The sequence below is a fragment of the Corapipo altera genome, unplaced genomic scaffold (genome assembly GCF_003945725.1).
Source record: "Corapipo altera isolate COAL_440 unplaced genomic scaffold, ASM394572v1 47, whole genome shotgun sequence".
In the NCBI taxonomy this organism is placed as follows: Eukaryota; Metazoa; Chordata; class Aves; order Passeriformes; family Pipridae; genus Corapipo; species Corapipo altera.
The window spans coordinates 7318397-7331302 of record NW_020884897.1 but is presented as its reverse complement, the minus strand read 5'-3'; the positions used below and the strand labels follow the sequence as shown (position 1 = coordinate 7331302).

Genomic DNA, 12906 nt, shown 5'->3' with positions numbered 1-12906 from the left:
AAGAAGGCCTAAATAAACATGAAGTAACATTGTTTTTGAACGTAATTATTACCTTTTTCTGTGTCATAAAAATATCACCAAGATGTAGGGCCTAATTCTGACTGGGCTCCCACTTGCTAATCACTCATCTGCAGATACAGCCCTGGGTACAATTTCAGTTCTCAGATTTTTCTACTGTAGCTTTTTTTCCCTTGTTATCTCAGTAGACATCTTCACTTTAGTGAGATGGATATTGAACTACCATCCTGCCTCACATTCCAGGAATATGCACACAGCAAGCAGCTCAGCATCAGCTCACACATGAACAGCCTTAGCTCCCATAAAATATTCATTCATTTAAAAAATATTTGCACCCTGCTGTCAAACTTAGACAAATTCATACTGAGCCTCAGAAAATAGCTGTTTTAATGGTAAATGATGTTCCAGAAACCTCTTTCAGGCTAAACACTCTCGTCAAAATTATTTTAATAAGAAAGATTAACAATTTCAACATTAGCTGCTAATCCCCTTTCATTTGAAACTGTGCTGATAAAATTCTTTGCTTGTCATTCAAATAGTAAGTAATAATTATAGATTTGGGGCCTCCATCTCTTGCTTCATTAATAGTAAATTGCATGGAAGTCTGAAGCATAAAGTCAGCTTTGATACATCTCAAAATGCAATTTCCATAGCTTTCCTTAGCTATGTACAATTAATTACAGAGTTAATAAGGGGAATATGTTAATGAAAGGGAAATTATTCACTCAGACCACCTGGTCTTATCGAATTTCTTTAATATGTTTCCTTCTTTCTGTGAATTCACATGACAGCAAGAACACAAATCACAGTGTGCGTTGCCAGTCCTTTAGTATTTTTATTTGCAACCAGCTAAAGTCCACTTAAATATGAGAAGAATGAAAGAAGAAGTCAGTACTAACTGACTGCACTTGCTTTCTCAAGTTCAGTACCTTTTTAACTTTAAAATGAAAATACCTAAACAACTTTATAATTACCAGTCTCTCTTCAATGCTCAAGGATAAATATAATGCATCCAAAAAAGAGACATTGTCATTTTTTATTTCCTTTGCAGAAATGTATTGCACATGTACATATTTAATAAAAGATACACAGTAACATGCTTCAATTCACTGCACTCTGAAAGCTAGTAAAACTCAGTTGCTATGTGCAGTAGGGTTTTTGGGGGTTCATGGGAATATTTTAGTTGATACAAATAGCCCACTCAGAAGCAGGCAAATCTTCACATAAGCCATCTTAAAAATAACAGAGTTGTGATACAGTCAGAGATATACTTTTTATAGATGGGTCAAATCCAGAAACCAACCATCTTCAACAGATATTAATGGATCTACTACTAACCAGACTGAAGATAGAAACATTTTTGGACCCGGATGCCAGCCGTCATAGTCATTCCAGAAAGAAAAGGGCAGAGAATAATTCCCAGAGCAATAGCAGGTGTTATTGGAGGAGGTGATGCTTGTGAGCAGTTTGTCACCCCTCCATTCTATTCTTAGTTCAATGCAAAGGCCCAACAAGCAGCCAGCAACAAGAGGCAACTCATAATTCTCCCTTGCTATGAATAGGGTTTTCTTGGCCAGCTTGGCAACCTGAAGCCACATTAGCTCATGACTTTAGGAGAAGAGGATAAGGGAGACATGACAGCATTAAGGGAGAGCTGCCAACTAGAAAAAAAAATAAGATATTACTCTAGTCTGAAACAAAAGGAGAGTTACAGAAAGAAGGCAAATTCATAGTAAAATTATGTTTTTTATAAAGATGTACTGGGGTAGAGATGCAACATTTAAGGGTAGAAGACTTTATCTGGTTTTGACCAAAAAGTAACACAGTTCTCCTTTATGGAACAGCAAATACTATGTCATCCACACGTGAACCTCATAGATTAATGTTTGTCTCCTTATTTAAAAATGTTTCCACAGCTGCATTGTGGGTGCGTATGCAAAATTTAATGATCACACTGCCAAATTGTGGCCTAATCCCAGAAGGAGTTGCAGAAAACAAAGTATAAGTTTTTTTATCTTGCCCTGAAGATGAGCATAACTAGACTTTGTCAATTCAGTGGGGGGATTAAACTGTCTTCGTTGCAAATAGCATCTTAAATCAGACCACTTCCAATAACTTCTGCTGGTGCAGCCCACATGAAGAGAAAGAGCTCTTCAAAATACTGCTGGAGTTCTCCTGGACATCTTAAACTGCAACTGGTACAACACTGCAAAAACACAGTGCCAGTATGATGTTCCTCCTTCTTTGGAAGAACCACGAAGCAAGTCCCAGTTTCACCCTGAACTCTTAACTGTTTTGTTGAAAAGCTTTGAAGTTGTAGTCCCATTTACCATGTCATCTGATCTTAGCAGTGCACCATGTCTTGCAACCTGTGTGAACCAATTCTTCACCCCACAGTGAGTCCAAACTCATAACATCTGAACTCTGCCACCAGCTCAGAAATACTCTGTCACATTTGTTATCAACTTGGGTCTCCTGCCTGAGAAGTCTTCCTGAACCACCCTCTTTCTAGTATCCTTCTCTTTCTAAACAGGCCTTTCTACCTGTTAGACCCAAAATATGATTAACTGCTACATCTGCTAAGATGAGGTATCAAGGATTTAGTGCATGATGTGAGCACGCACAATAGGACATGTACAGCAAAGAGCACTTCATTACTGAGGATGCATTTGGAGCCAAAAGATAAGATCTCCTGGATGAGTGTTTATCTCTGCTTTCTGCCACTCCATGAGACTCCATGTTCCACGAGACTCTTAGAAGCAGCTGAGGATCCAGTAACATCCCTTGTATTCAATCTGAAGTCTCAAACCCCAGATCTTTTTCATTAAACTACTTGTGAGCATCTCTTGCTACAGCTGATGCTTATCTTGCCTTGATATTACTTGGATATTCTCTAGACATGGAACAAAGCCAGGAGAAATAGAAAAAAAGTCCAGATAGCCACTGTTTTGTTTCACCCATGACAATGATCCTTTCTTTTTACTTGGTGCACAGAGTTGCATAACCTAGTTTTGTGTCATGTATTTCTCCCAGTGTAAGCCTTTTAAAACTAGTACTCCAGAATATTATTAGAAATGTTTTCTTCATCTTTCTACTAAAAGCCTTAGGGAATGATATAAGTTGGGTAAAAAGTGTTCAACCAAAGCAGCTTAAACAAAGCTGGAATAAACACTTTACAGTCAAACCACAGACCAAGATGTAGCCACAGAAATTTGTTGAGTTATTTCTAATCACGAAAACATTTGGGAAAAATAACCAGCAGGGAAGAATTTAGGGAAAAAAAAGATTTTGAAATCAATTTCATACCATGTTCAAGAGGAAGGTTTTTCTCAATTTAATACTGACTCTGCAATTGTCATTATTTCCTAAGGCCTATTCAACAAAATTAATACAGAAAAAGGGAGGCACCTTATTATGAAACAAATAAAAATAGAAGAATCAAAGGGTAACCTGTTAATGAATATTTTTTCTGAGTTTTATTGATGAAATCTATGTAGTACATACATCCATTTATTAGATTTATGGCTCTATTAGTAGAACTGTTTTCATATGCCAGAAAATTTGTTTCACTTTTCTTTGCAGCTTTTCTGTGTTCCTATATCTCAAGTCCTGGCTTTAAACAAACACAAGCAAATGTTTCAAAACAACTTAAACATTTAGGGAGGGAAAAAAACCCACTTAAAATGAAGGGATAAACCTATTTCATCAGCAGATCTTTCAGGAGGCAACCAGCTCCACTTGTCCCTAAAAGCATGACAACTTGGGGAAGAGACGGGTAAAGATTTTCCCATCCACAGTATTTATGTCTTTTTTGGATACTGGCTATCTTGTCACTGAGTAATGTGATACACAGCAGCTTTTTCCCTTGTGACTCCTCTTGTCCAACTATTCATGATGAAATGGCCTTTAGGGCCAAAGCCTTCTTGGGACTTAATTTGGTAAGACTTCTATAACTATTTATACTGGTACAGCTGAAAGGTAAGTTGGGATTTAGATCCACTTAGCACATGTGTAAGGAGTTTATGCCTTCAGCTAAATGTTGCCACTGACTTGTCTCCCTTCCCACGTGAGGGAGGATATTTTTCTTCATTTTCTAAGTTCTAAGATTTTTTTAAACAGGGTATTTATAGTCTTGAAATGCATAAACAGAAACTAATGCTGGTAGAAGGAAATAGTGGAAAAAGGAAAAAATATTAAAACTTACTAAATAATCAAGCAAATGATTGTAGCAAAGACCTTGTTTTCTGTACCTGCACTCCTCACTTTTGTATCTGCCAGCATTAATTATCCCTTCAGCACGTGTCCCTGGGCAGTGCACTGCACTCGTGCACTGCATCATGCTCAGGAAATGTTTAGTGTGTTTATGGATTAAGGTCAAGGTGGAAAGTACACCTGCATCTAGCACAGTGCTATTGGTCCTCACATGTTGGAGCTTCTCCCTTTATTTAGAGAAGTGTGTTTGTGTGTCTTTGCTCCCAATTTTATTGTAGCTTTAAGAATAAAATCAAGGAATTTCAGCAAGATGTGGTGCAGGATTTAATAAATATTTTTTCTTGTTGGAATGTGTCTTCAGTCACTCAGTTCTCCATTTTTCCATATTCAATTAAAAGAAAATCTACAGCTGAGTTCATTTAAAACAGAGTTAATTTTAAAAACTAAGAGTGAGGGGAAATTGCTTAGAAACATTCAAAAAGTTACTATTCCAAGACTACGGGATAACAGTGCTATCAAAAAAACCCAAGTTCAACCTTGGAAACTATTCCCTCCTTGTTATCCTTTCCTTGTTATCCTTTCCTGTTATCCAGTCCTACAGCAATCCTGCCATTGATTCAGCATCAAAACTAAAATGGATGCAAAATTCAACATCTGGGCTTTGACTGGTTTTGCAGCAGCAGGTCTCTACCCCATGTCCCCAGCTCAGGCTGTGTCACCTTTTGGGACACAACCTGTCCCAGAACCTTGACTCCAAGTTCTCATGTGAGGCCATCCTTCACTTCTCCATGGGGAAAGTCCTTCTGGGTTTGCAGGTATATTGCCAAACACAAGGGGATCAAGTGGACTTACACACTTTAGGTGCAAGGCTCTGGGTTTCAGGCTGTAGTTCATTTTTCCCACTGTCTCATTCAGCCCAGGTACAAAACTTTCTTCTTCTGAAAAGTACAGCACCAGAAACCATCACAGATTATTATTATTATTTCCTATACATACAGCAGTTTAATACCCTCTGGGACAAGACTCCCCAGAGACAGCTTAAAAAAGTATTGAAAAAGACCTTCCATAAATTCACACTTTCAAAATCCTAATTTATGTATAATGCTTCAAATTTTGCACATCTCTCTCTACGAGGAAAAAACCAGCACAACACAGAAAATCGCTTCTGCTTCTGCAAATTCCCTCTCCTATACAGTATTCAGATAACAACCTCATCATGTTATCATCTAAAGCATACACTCCCTCCTTGCAGTACTGTTCTTCATTTAAAACCTCATAAAAGATTATAATTATTTTAATCAAACAAGCAGGGTAATACATGAAACAGATGTAGGATCCAATCCACCTAACTTAGGTGCTGAACTTGTGCTACAGCACAAAGAAAAGAGATTCCTTCACCTAAGCTGCAGACATCAACTGGATGGTGCAGGCACAAAGGAGGCGTTTCAAGAGAAATCCATTCTCTGCCTAATTCTCTGGAGACCTTCATAGCCACCCACTGACTTCACCAACTAGGAGGAGAATTTATGGACTCAAGTCAACACCAACACTTCAAGTGCCTAAAATATAGGAATAAGTTAGGAGCCCAAGTTAGGGAGAACAAATCTCTCCTAGACACTTTTAAAACCCTTCTAGTTTTCTTTCTGGGCTGCAAACGAAGTCTTGCCCCTTACTAAAACTTCTCCTGTCACCTGAAATATAGATGTACACAGGAGAATACAGTGGGTGGAAATCTAATTCTAAGTTCCCATGCTTTCCCTTGCTGAGACCTTCTGAAAAATGTTTTCTTTCAAAACCAATGGTGACTAAAATGAGGGCATGCATTCTGTGTTGTTGCTCCTGCAGAAACCAGCCAGTCAGCGCCACAAACACGACAGCATAATAAAACATGCTCCTCTAATTACACTTTCCAAACTGCTTGGATTTTTTAGAAAGACAGAATCAAAATGTGCCATATGCACCACCCTCCTGTTATAAATGTGATGAAAAAGACAGTGAAAAGGAAAAAAAAAAGCTCTGAATGTTATTATCGCTGTCCTTCTGGGCCTCCTGAGCCCTCCCTGCTTCCTCCTGCCAACAGCTCAAACCACCTCACGGTCCTGTCAGTAGGGCAAAGACATCGCCTTTGCTGCACAGGGAAGCAGCAGAAATGCAGGATTTTTCTCCTTGAAAGCTCCTCAGTCTAAGTGAGGAGACTGCCCCACAGCCACAGGATTGGAAAGATTCCTGGTTTCTCCAGACCTCGAGCAGGATAAACAATGGGCTAACCACACGTGGCAAGTCCTCCAAGGAAACAGCACCTGTGGCCAACCACAAGTTCCAACAATCCCAAAGCTGAGGTGACTTAAATACCACTTTAGGTATGACTGATAGCATTTTCCAGCAAATTAAACAACTTTACAGAAATATTTCTGACCAACACTACCTCTGAGCAAGATTACATGGAGTCATTCAGCAGTCACAGACACACTTCTTCTAGGCTATTTTCATTAAAGTTTTATTCTGTTTATAAATCAAAATAAAATATTTCCTGCTGCCACTCTATACAGTAATCCATTGTTTTATTTTCTCTAGGGAGGTCCTGGCACCTATGAACAATAAAGACTGAGGAGCTTTAGCTCAGCTAACTGCTCCTTCACTGCACACTACGGAGCTGAAAAACACATTTACAGACCTGTAAGTGCATTTACCCTGAAAAGCAGAGGGTATTTGCCATTCTTACTTGGCCCCTTGCTAATATTTCTCATTGCTTTTTTAGGCACTGAGATATTTTTCACAGAAAATATCTACAAAATTTAAAAGATAAGAGGATTGTGGCAGCAGGAAATGAGAAGAACTGAAAAATATCTTGCATTGAATGGTATAAAAGTTGCAAAGTGGCCCTTCACTCTCCTCCGCCTGTATCTGCAAGGAAGAGCTCACCTCTCTCAAGCTGCTTCTACTCTGAGGTCCAACAAGCCACAGCATCTCCAGAGGGGGAGAAGTTCAGGTAAATAAGATATTACAGATATGTACATTTATTTTTAAGCAAGACATAAATTGGGTCAGCTCCCTGGTTTCAGTGTGACCCACAGTGACACAGAACACGAGCATTTTTTATCAAGTCCAATCATCTGCTTCTGTGCTGCAGCTGAGAGACACTGATCTTCCACACAAACCTAACCCAGCTTTGCCTTCAGCAAATCTTGTATTTATGGTTTAATTATTTTCTTAAGTAAACGTCTCACTGTCTCCTCTTGGGCTTGTCCTAATAGCAAAGCTAAATGCATCCTTTTGATGCTAACCCATATTTTTTTCCTAATTGTATCATCTGCATCCACTAGGAACATTTTTTCCTCATCCAATATGTCAAAGCACGTAGGCAGACTCCCCTGAATCACTGATTTTTGTTTGTTCAGGTTAGACTAAAAAATTAAATGTTTTTACTCTCTCTGTGTGGTTTGTACTCTCAAGACACTACAGCATTTCTTTACTCTTCTTTGAACCCTCACCATCTAAGATATAACATATGCTGTTAGATAGCTAACACATGTATGGGTTCATCCAGGGTTAAACAGGATTGACTGAATTATGGACACTGAACACCATAACAGTGATCTTGATCAATCTGTCTATTTTTTAAAGTTTATTTATTGCCATATGAAGACAATTCTCTCTTGCAATTTTGCAGAAATCCTAAGAGACAGAGTAAGTGGTTCCCATATGCAACTTTCTCTTCTTTAAGTGTGATTTTGTGATGATTTTTTTATGTTTCCCAATAATATCACTGAAAACAATTTTGCTCAATTTAAAGTAGTTGAAACTGTTTGCAAACGTTAAATGGATATTCCCATTTACACAGGAATTTTTGCTTTTATTACCATACAAATATATTGCCTCAGAACCATTCAAAGCTTTCCTCAGAATTTGTACTTATTTTGAAGTTGGGCAACTGGAGACTTTTTTTTGCCTCCCCTCAAGAATTTTAGTTAACTATGAAAGGAAACCAAGTGAATTTTAGTTCTGGTTAGGCAAAAGTGGAACAGTAAAAACCATAACAAATGATCTTCTGTTATGGGAGCAACCCTTCCAAACTGCACTTCCCTACCAGATATTAACATAATAAATAATTAACTCCTTTTTGAAGGGGGACAGGCAGAGAAATATTTACTCAGGATGATATACTCTGAGGAAGCATCTGGTTTACAATCCTGCCCTGCTTTTGCTCAGTTTTATAGCTGACCTGATCAAGGCTGGAGGAGGTCAGTAACTTGGCTGAGGTCAAATTAGCTCATTGAGTTTTGCCTGCTTTCATTATTTTCTCCATTATGTGAGGTTGGCTTCAAAGAACTTGAAAAATAGCTGAGAATATAGTAATTTAAAATGTAAGTCCAGAAAAAGAAAGAAGTTGAAAAATTAGGACTCAAAAGTATGACATGATGGAAAGAAGTTCCCAAAAGCATGGCAAAACTACCAACTGGAACAGAAGGTTACTTTAGGTAAACCACGATAGCAGAAGTCAAATACAGAAAGCAAAATAACACCTGACTTCAGATCAGGTTCTTCACCATCACCTAATTTCTACTCAAGCAATTTCAATGCACTCTAGAAAGACAGTAAATATTTTAAAAAGGATGAAAATAAGGCACAAAAAATGGAGGATTACTCTACAGCTCTCCCAACAGGAAACAAGCTCCACCAGTCCACCGGACCCTGACTCTTACATGCAAAAAACTCTTCGTATGTCCATCTTCTACACTGATACTGGTCTCAAGTTGTGTTTGGAACCCAAGGTTTCCAACACATCAATAGAATGTATTTGGATCATTTCAGACATAGGAAAAATCCATCCTGGAAGAAATTCAGCCAAGGACAAAAAAAAATCCAAGCAAGGCTAAAATTCAGATCCCTTTTTTAAGGGTAACAGAAGCAAATTGCTCCACATCACTACTCTTCTATTGCCTTCTCAGCTCAGATACCTCTGAACACTGAAGATACATGAGAAAAAGCAGTAAGGTGGTAAGAAATTTGTCAGTTTTCTTCAGTTGTCCAAACTGAGGTAAACATAAATTAATAGGACCAAAGGACACCACAGAGCTTCTCGTTTTTAAAGTAAGCATGGAAACAATTTGTATGATCAACATAAAAGAATATTCCCCAAAAAGGAAAAAAAAGATATAAAAAAAGAGAAATGTAAATAAAAATGCCTTTAGTTTTAACTCTACAAAGCTAAGATCACCAGTGATGCTCAGAAATATTTTCTACCTGTGAAAAGACATCTTTCCTTTCTTTAAAAGCTCTCTCTTTCCAAAAGCTGAGCAGGTACCCAAAATTTTGATGAAGTTGCTCATGCATAAAGATAAAAGTGCCTTACCAGGATCATGTGACCGGTGGAGATGTCCATGTTGGACTGGACCGGCTCCTCACACCAGGACGATGTGCTGCTCCGGGCCGAGGGGCTGGGAATGGGCCCATCGCTGAACTGAGAAGAAACGCTGTTTATTCGGGAAGAGTGGAGGGGTTCCGGGCGATCAGATGTTTTCACTGCCATGCGCTGGCGGCATAGCTCCTGGAGAGAGAGAGAGAGAGGAGGAAACAACCTACGGTTAAGAGTAATTACAGGATAGAGTCTACTAAAGACATATGATTTACAATATGTTTCCAGGGCTGGAAGTGTTTTCCCCCTCACTGCAGTAATTTTTGGGAGGCTGTCTGTTCTGTTAGGCACAGCTACAAAGAGACGCTCAATGAAATCACTACATGATGACTACCCCAACCTTTCACAAGTGCAATTATGGCTGGATGCACATCTCCCTATAGATAACCAAAAACCATATTTTGGAGCTTGACTTCTCTAACACATAGCTTTCTTTCCCCCCCCAATATCACCCTGCATTCTGCAAAGCCACTTTTGAACCGTGCAACCTCCTGAAGGTAATGGGCTTGCACGGGAGTAATTGAGAGCACTGCCTGGCCCTGGATATGCAAACTCAGCAAGCTCAAGGCAACTGAATTGATGTGCTCTCCAGTGTAAATCCTAGTTGATAGATGCCTCATTTCTCTTCATTAAAATAGCAAACTCGCAACACTTCCTCCTTGATGTGGGGCAGGGAGGATGAAGAATGACATTAACGAAGAATAAAAGCAGAAATCTGTCATTGTATTGTTTAAGCAGCTTTGGCGAAGAAAGAAAATTCAAGCTATCACACACACACTAATGCAAGTCATGTTAAAACACCGAAATAGAAAGCACTGGGAATACGTATTTTCAGTTGCTCTCATGCATAGAATTCATGCACAAATACAGAATTCTGTTTAGGTAACAGAAAATCCTGCCGGTGAAACCAAATCCTTACAGCATGAAATTCTGATTCTAACAGAATAAACAGACCCACAGTTACACCATCATGTTATAATGCTTTTAGAATCAACTAGTGTGGTGAAATCACAGGCATTAAAATAAAATTACCATTTTTTAACATATGACTATTGTCCATGAGAGATACTTGGCTGCCTGTGGCACACAGCGAGACCAGGGAGCCTACAGTATGTGGACATATTGCACACACGGTGTGGTTACACATTTGTCTCAGATTACTCATTCTTCACAGACGAGTACTAAGAGCAGAGTCTCTTGCCTCAGGCTAACAAAATAACACAGTCTGAAGAATTCATACCGTTGAAATGCCAGGGCTTTTGTTTTCTTATTCATTGATAATATAGTTGCAGTCCAAGTACCATCAGTAGGGCGATCTGAAAACCATTATTTACCAAGTGCAATAAAATCTTCTTTTCAGACAGGAGTTAGAAATACAACTTACGACTATGTTTGTTTGTTTTTTTTAAACCTAGCTAACTTCAGGACACTGAAGAGGGATCCTAATCCATGTAGCAGCAAGCATTAAAACAAACTCACTGAAACCACCACATTGAGTCTCTTCTTGTTACCACATGACAATGGTTAAAGACCCCTCCAAACATTTTTTTTCCACCAGAGCTTCTGTTTGACTTGCCATTAGAGATGCTTATGTGGAATTTTACTATTTGATGGTGTGCAGTACATTATATATATATATATGCATGTACAAACTAATATACACTGAGACAAAATATGTATCATATATAAGCAGGATATATTTTACTGTCTGTTACAAAAATACAGTCAATAGAAGCTCGGGAAGCACAGATTACTACTCGTATGTGGTGTCAGTTGTTGGAATAACAGTACAGATTGTTCTGAGTGAAACTGCTACCTGACCCCATCCCTGCATTTTGTATATTTACTAATTTTGTCTATGCCACGTAAGAATTTTTCTAATTTTTACAAAAAGTAAGGTTTTTCCACACTTGACTAGCATGTATTTTGTTGCTTGGCACCTTCGTTACTTCCTACTAACCTTAACATGAAAAATACTAGGAAAAAAATTAAACTTTAGAAATATATTGAATTGAGTCACATGTATTGATGTTAGGTCGTTTAAACTATCAGTGTTAAAAGCAAGACTTTTTAATGAAGGAAAAATGTTATTGTATTTCTTCATTTTAAATACAGGAACAAAATAAAAACCCTCTCTTTCTCCTTTTCTCTGAAGGATCACACACATCATAAGAAAAGACAGCAATAGTCCACACTGGCTATCACTAACCTCCGAATGACCTTATAGTAGAGTAGTTTCAAACCCCTGCTTTTAGCAGATTTTGGGAAAAGTATAACAGAGAGGAAACTTTTTAGACAGAAAAATAAATCTACAGAAAACCAAAAAGCTGTTCAGATGTTTAGATATCAGTCATTCTCAGAGGGAATGGTTTACTGGACTAAGGAAAAGTATAATAAGTAAAAGTATAAAAATATGAGGTCCATCACATAACTGCTAGAAGGATGTGTCTTCTGGCTAGTATGCCATGTGGCACTGATACAAATTTATTATATTCTAATAGACATCCTGCCACTTGACTCACCCCAACTCTGTGCTAACAATAGCATTTGTACTGAAACAGGATCTTTGGTTTTAGGTTGATCTGTTCCTGCTGTTCATATCCTGCCTCAAAGTCATAATCCTCTGCTTTTACAAGTGGTTACTGTGGAAAGGATTACAGATCTCTGCTAACAAAAAAGAATCAAGATCAAGTGAACTCTAAGAAATTAATATACCATTTTTACACAAATTATAATGACAAAAGAAACAATGTTATAGCAAACTGGTTCTAGAGTAGATTAACCCCTAACTAAAAAGGATTTTTTGGGCATGTTACTAAGAAATGTTGTTTTAAAATTAAGTTTATCGTGTTCGTGGTCCTTGTGGAAGAAGGTAAAGTTGAGAAACATAACAAATATAAAAAGGCTTTTTAAAAAAAAAAGTAACCTGTTCTCACATATTAACATATTTATTTCCTGACATATATAGAACCAAAACAATTATTCCCTGAACTGCTGTAACTGTCAAATACCTCAAACAAAGCAACCACGTCACTGCGCTCTGCCATAAAAAATGTTTAATGTAAACAGGAAGGTCAAATCATAGCTGAAGCAAAAACACCACTGAATTTCTTGATTGGTGTCTTAAATCTCCGTGACAATGGGTTTTCCCCTGCCGTAAACAGAAGGTTTTTGTTCAAATTTATTTCCAGATTGGTCTAACAGCCTTTGACAGCTCTTCCTTCCCCCATCCCAGCCAGTCCAGGCCTGTCTGAGGAACC

At 38.1% G+C, this 12906-nt stretch overlaps 1 protein-coding gene across 1 annotated transcript in view; it reads right to left on the bottom strand.

The window, feature by feature from the left end:
- Window positions 1-12906, bottom strand: part of PTPRN2 (protein tyrosine phosphatase, receptor type N2) — a 648310-nt gene that overhangs the window by 76694 nt on the left and 558710 nt on the right. Inside the window, exon 14 of the mRNA XM_027648381.1 lies at window positions 9584-9778. Coding sequence (XP_027504182.1) covers window positions 9584-9778 — 195 coding nt within the window. The remainder of the gene's footprint in view (window positions 1-9583; window positions 9779-12906) is intronic.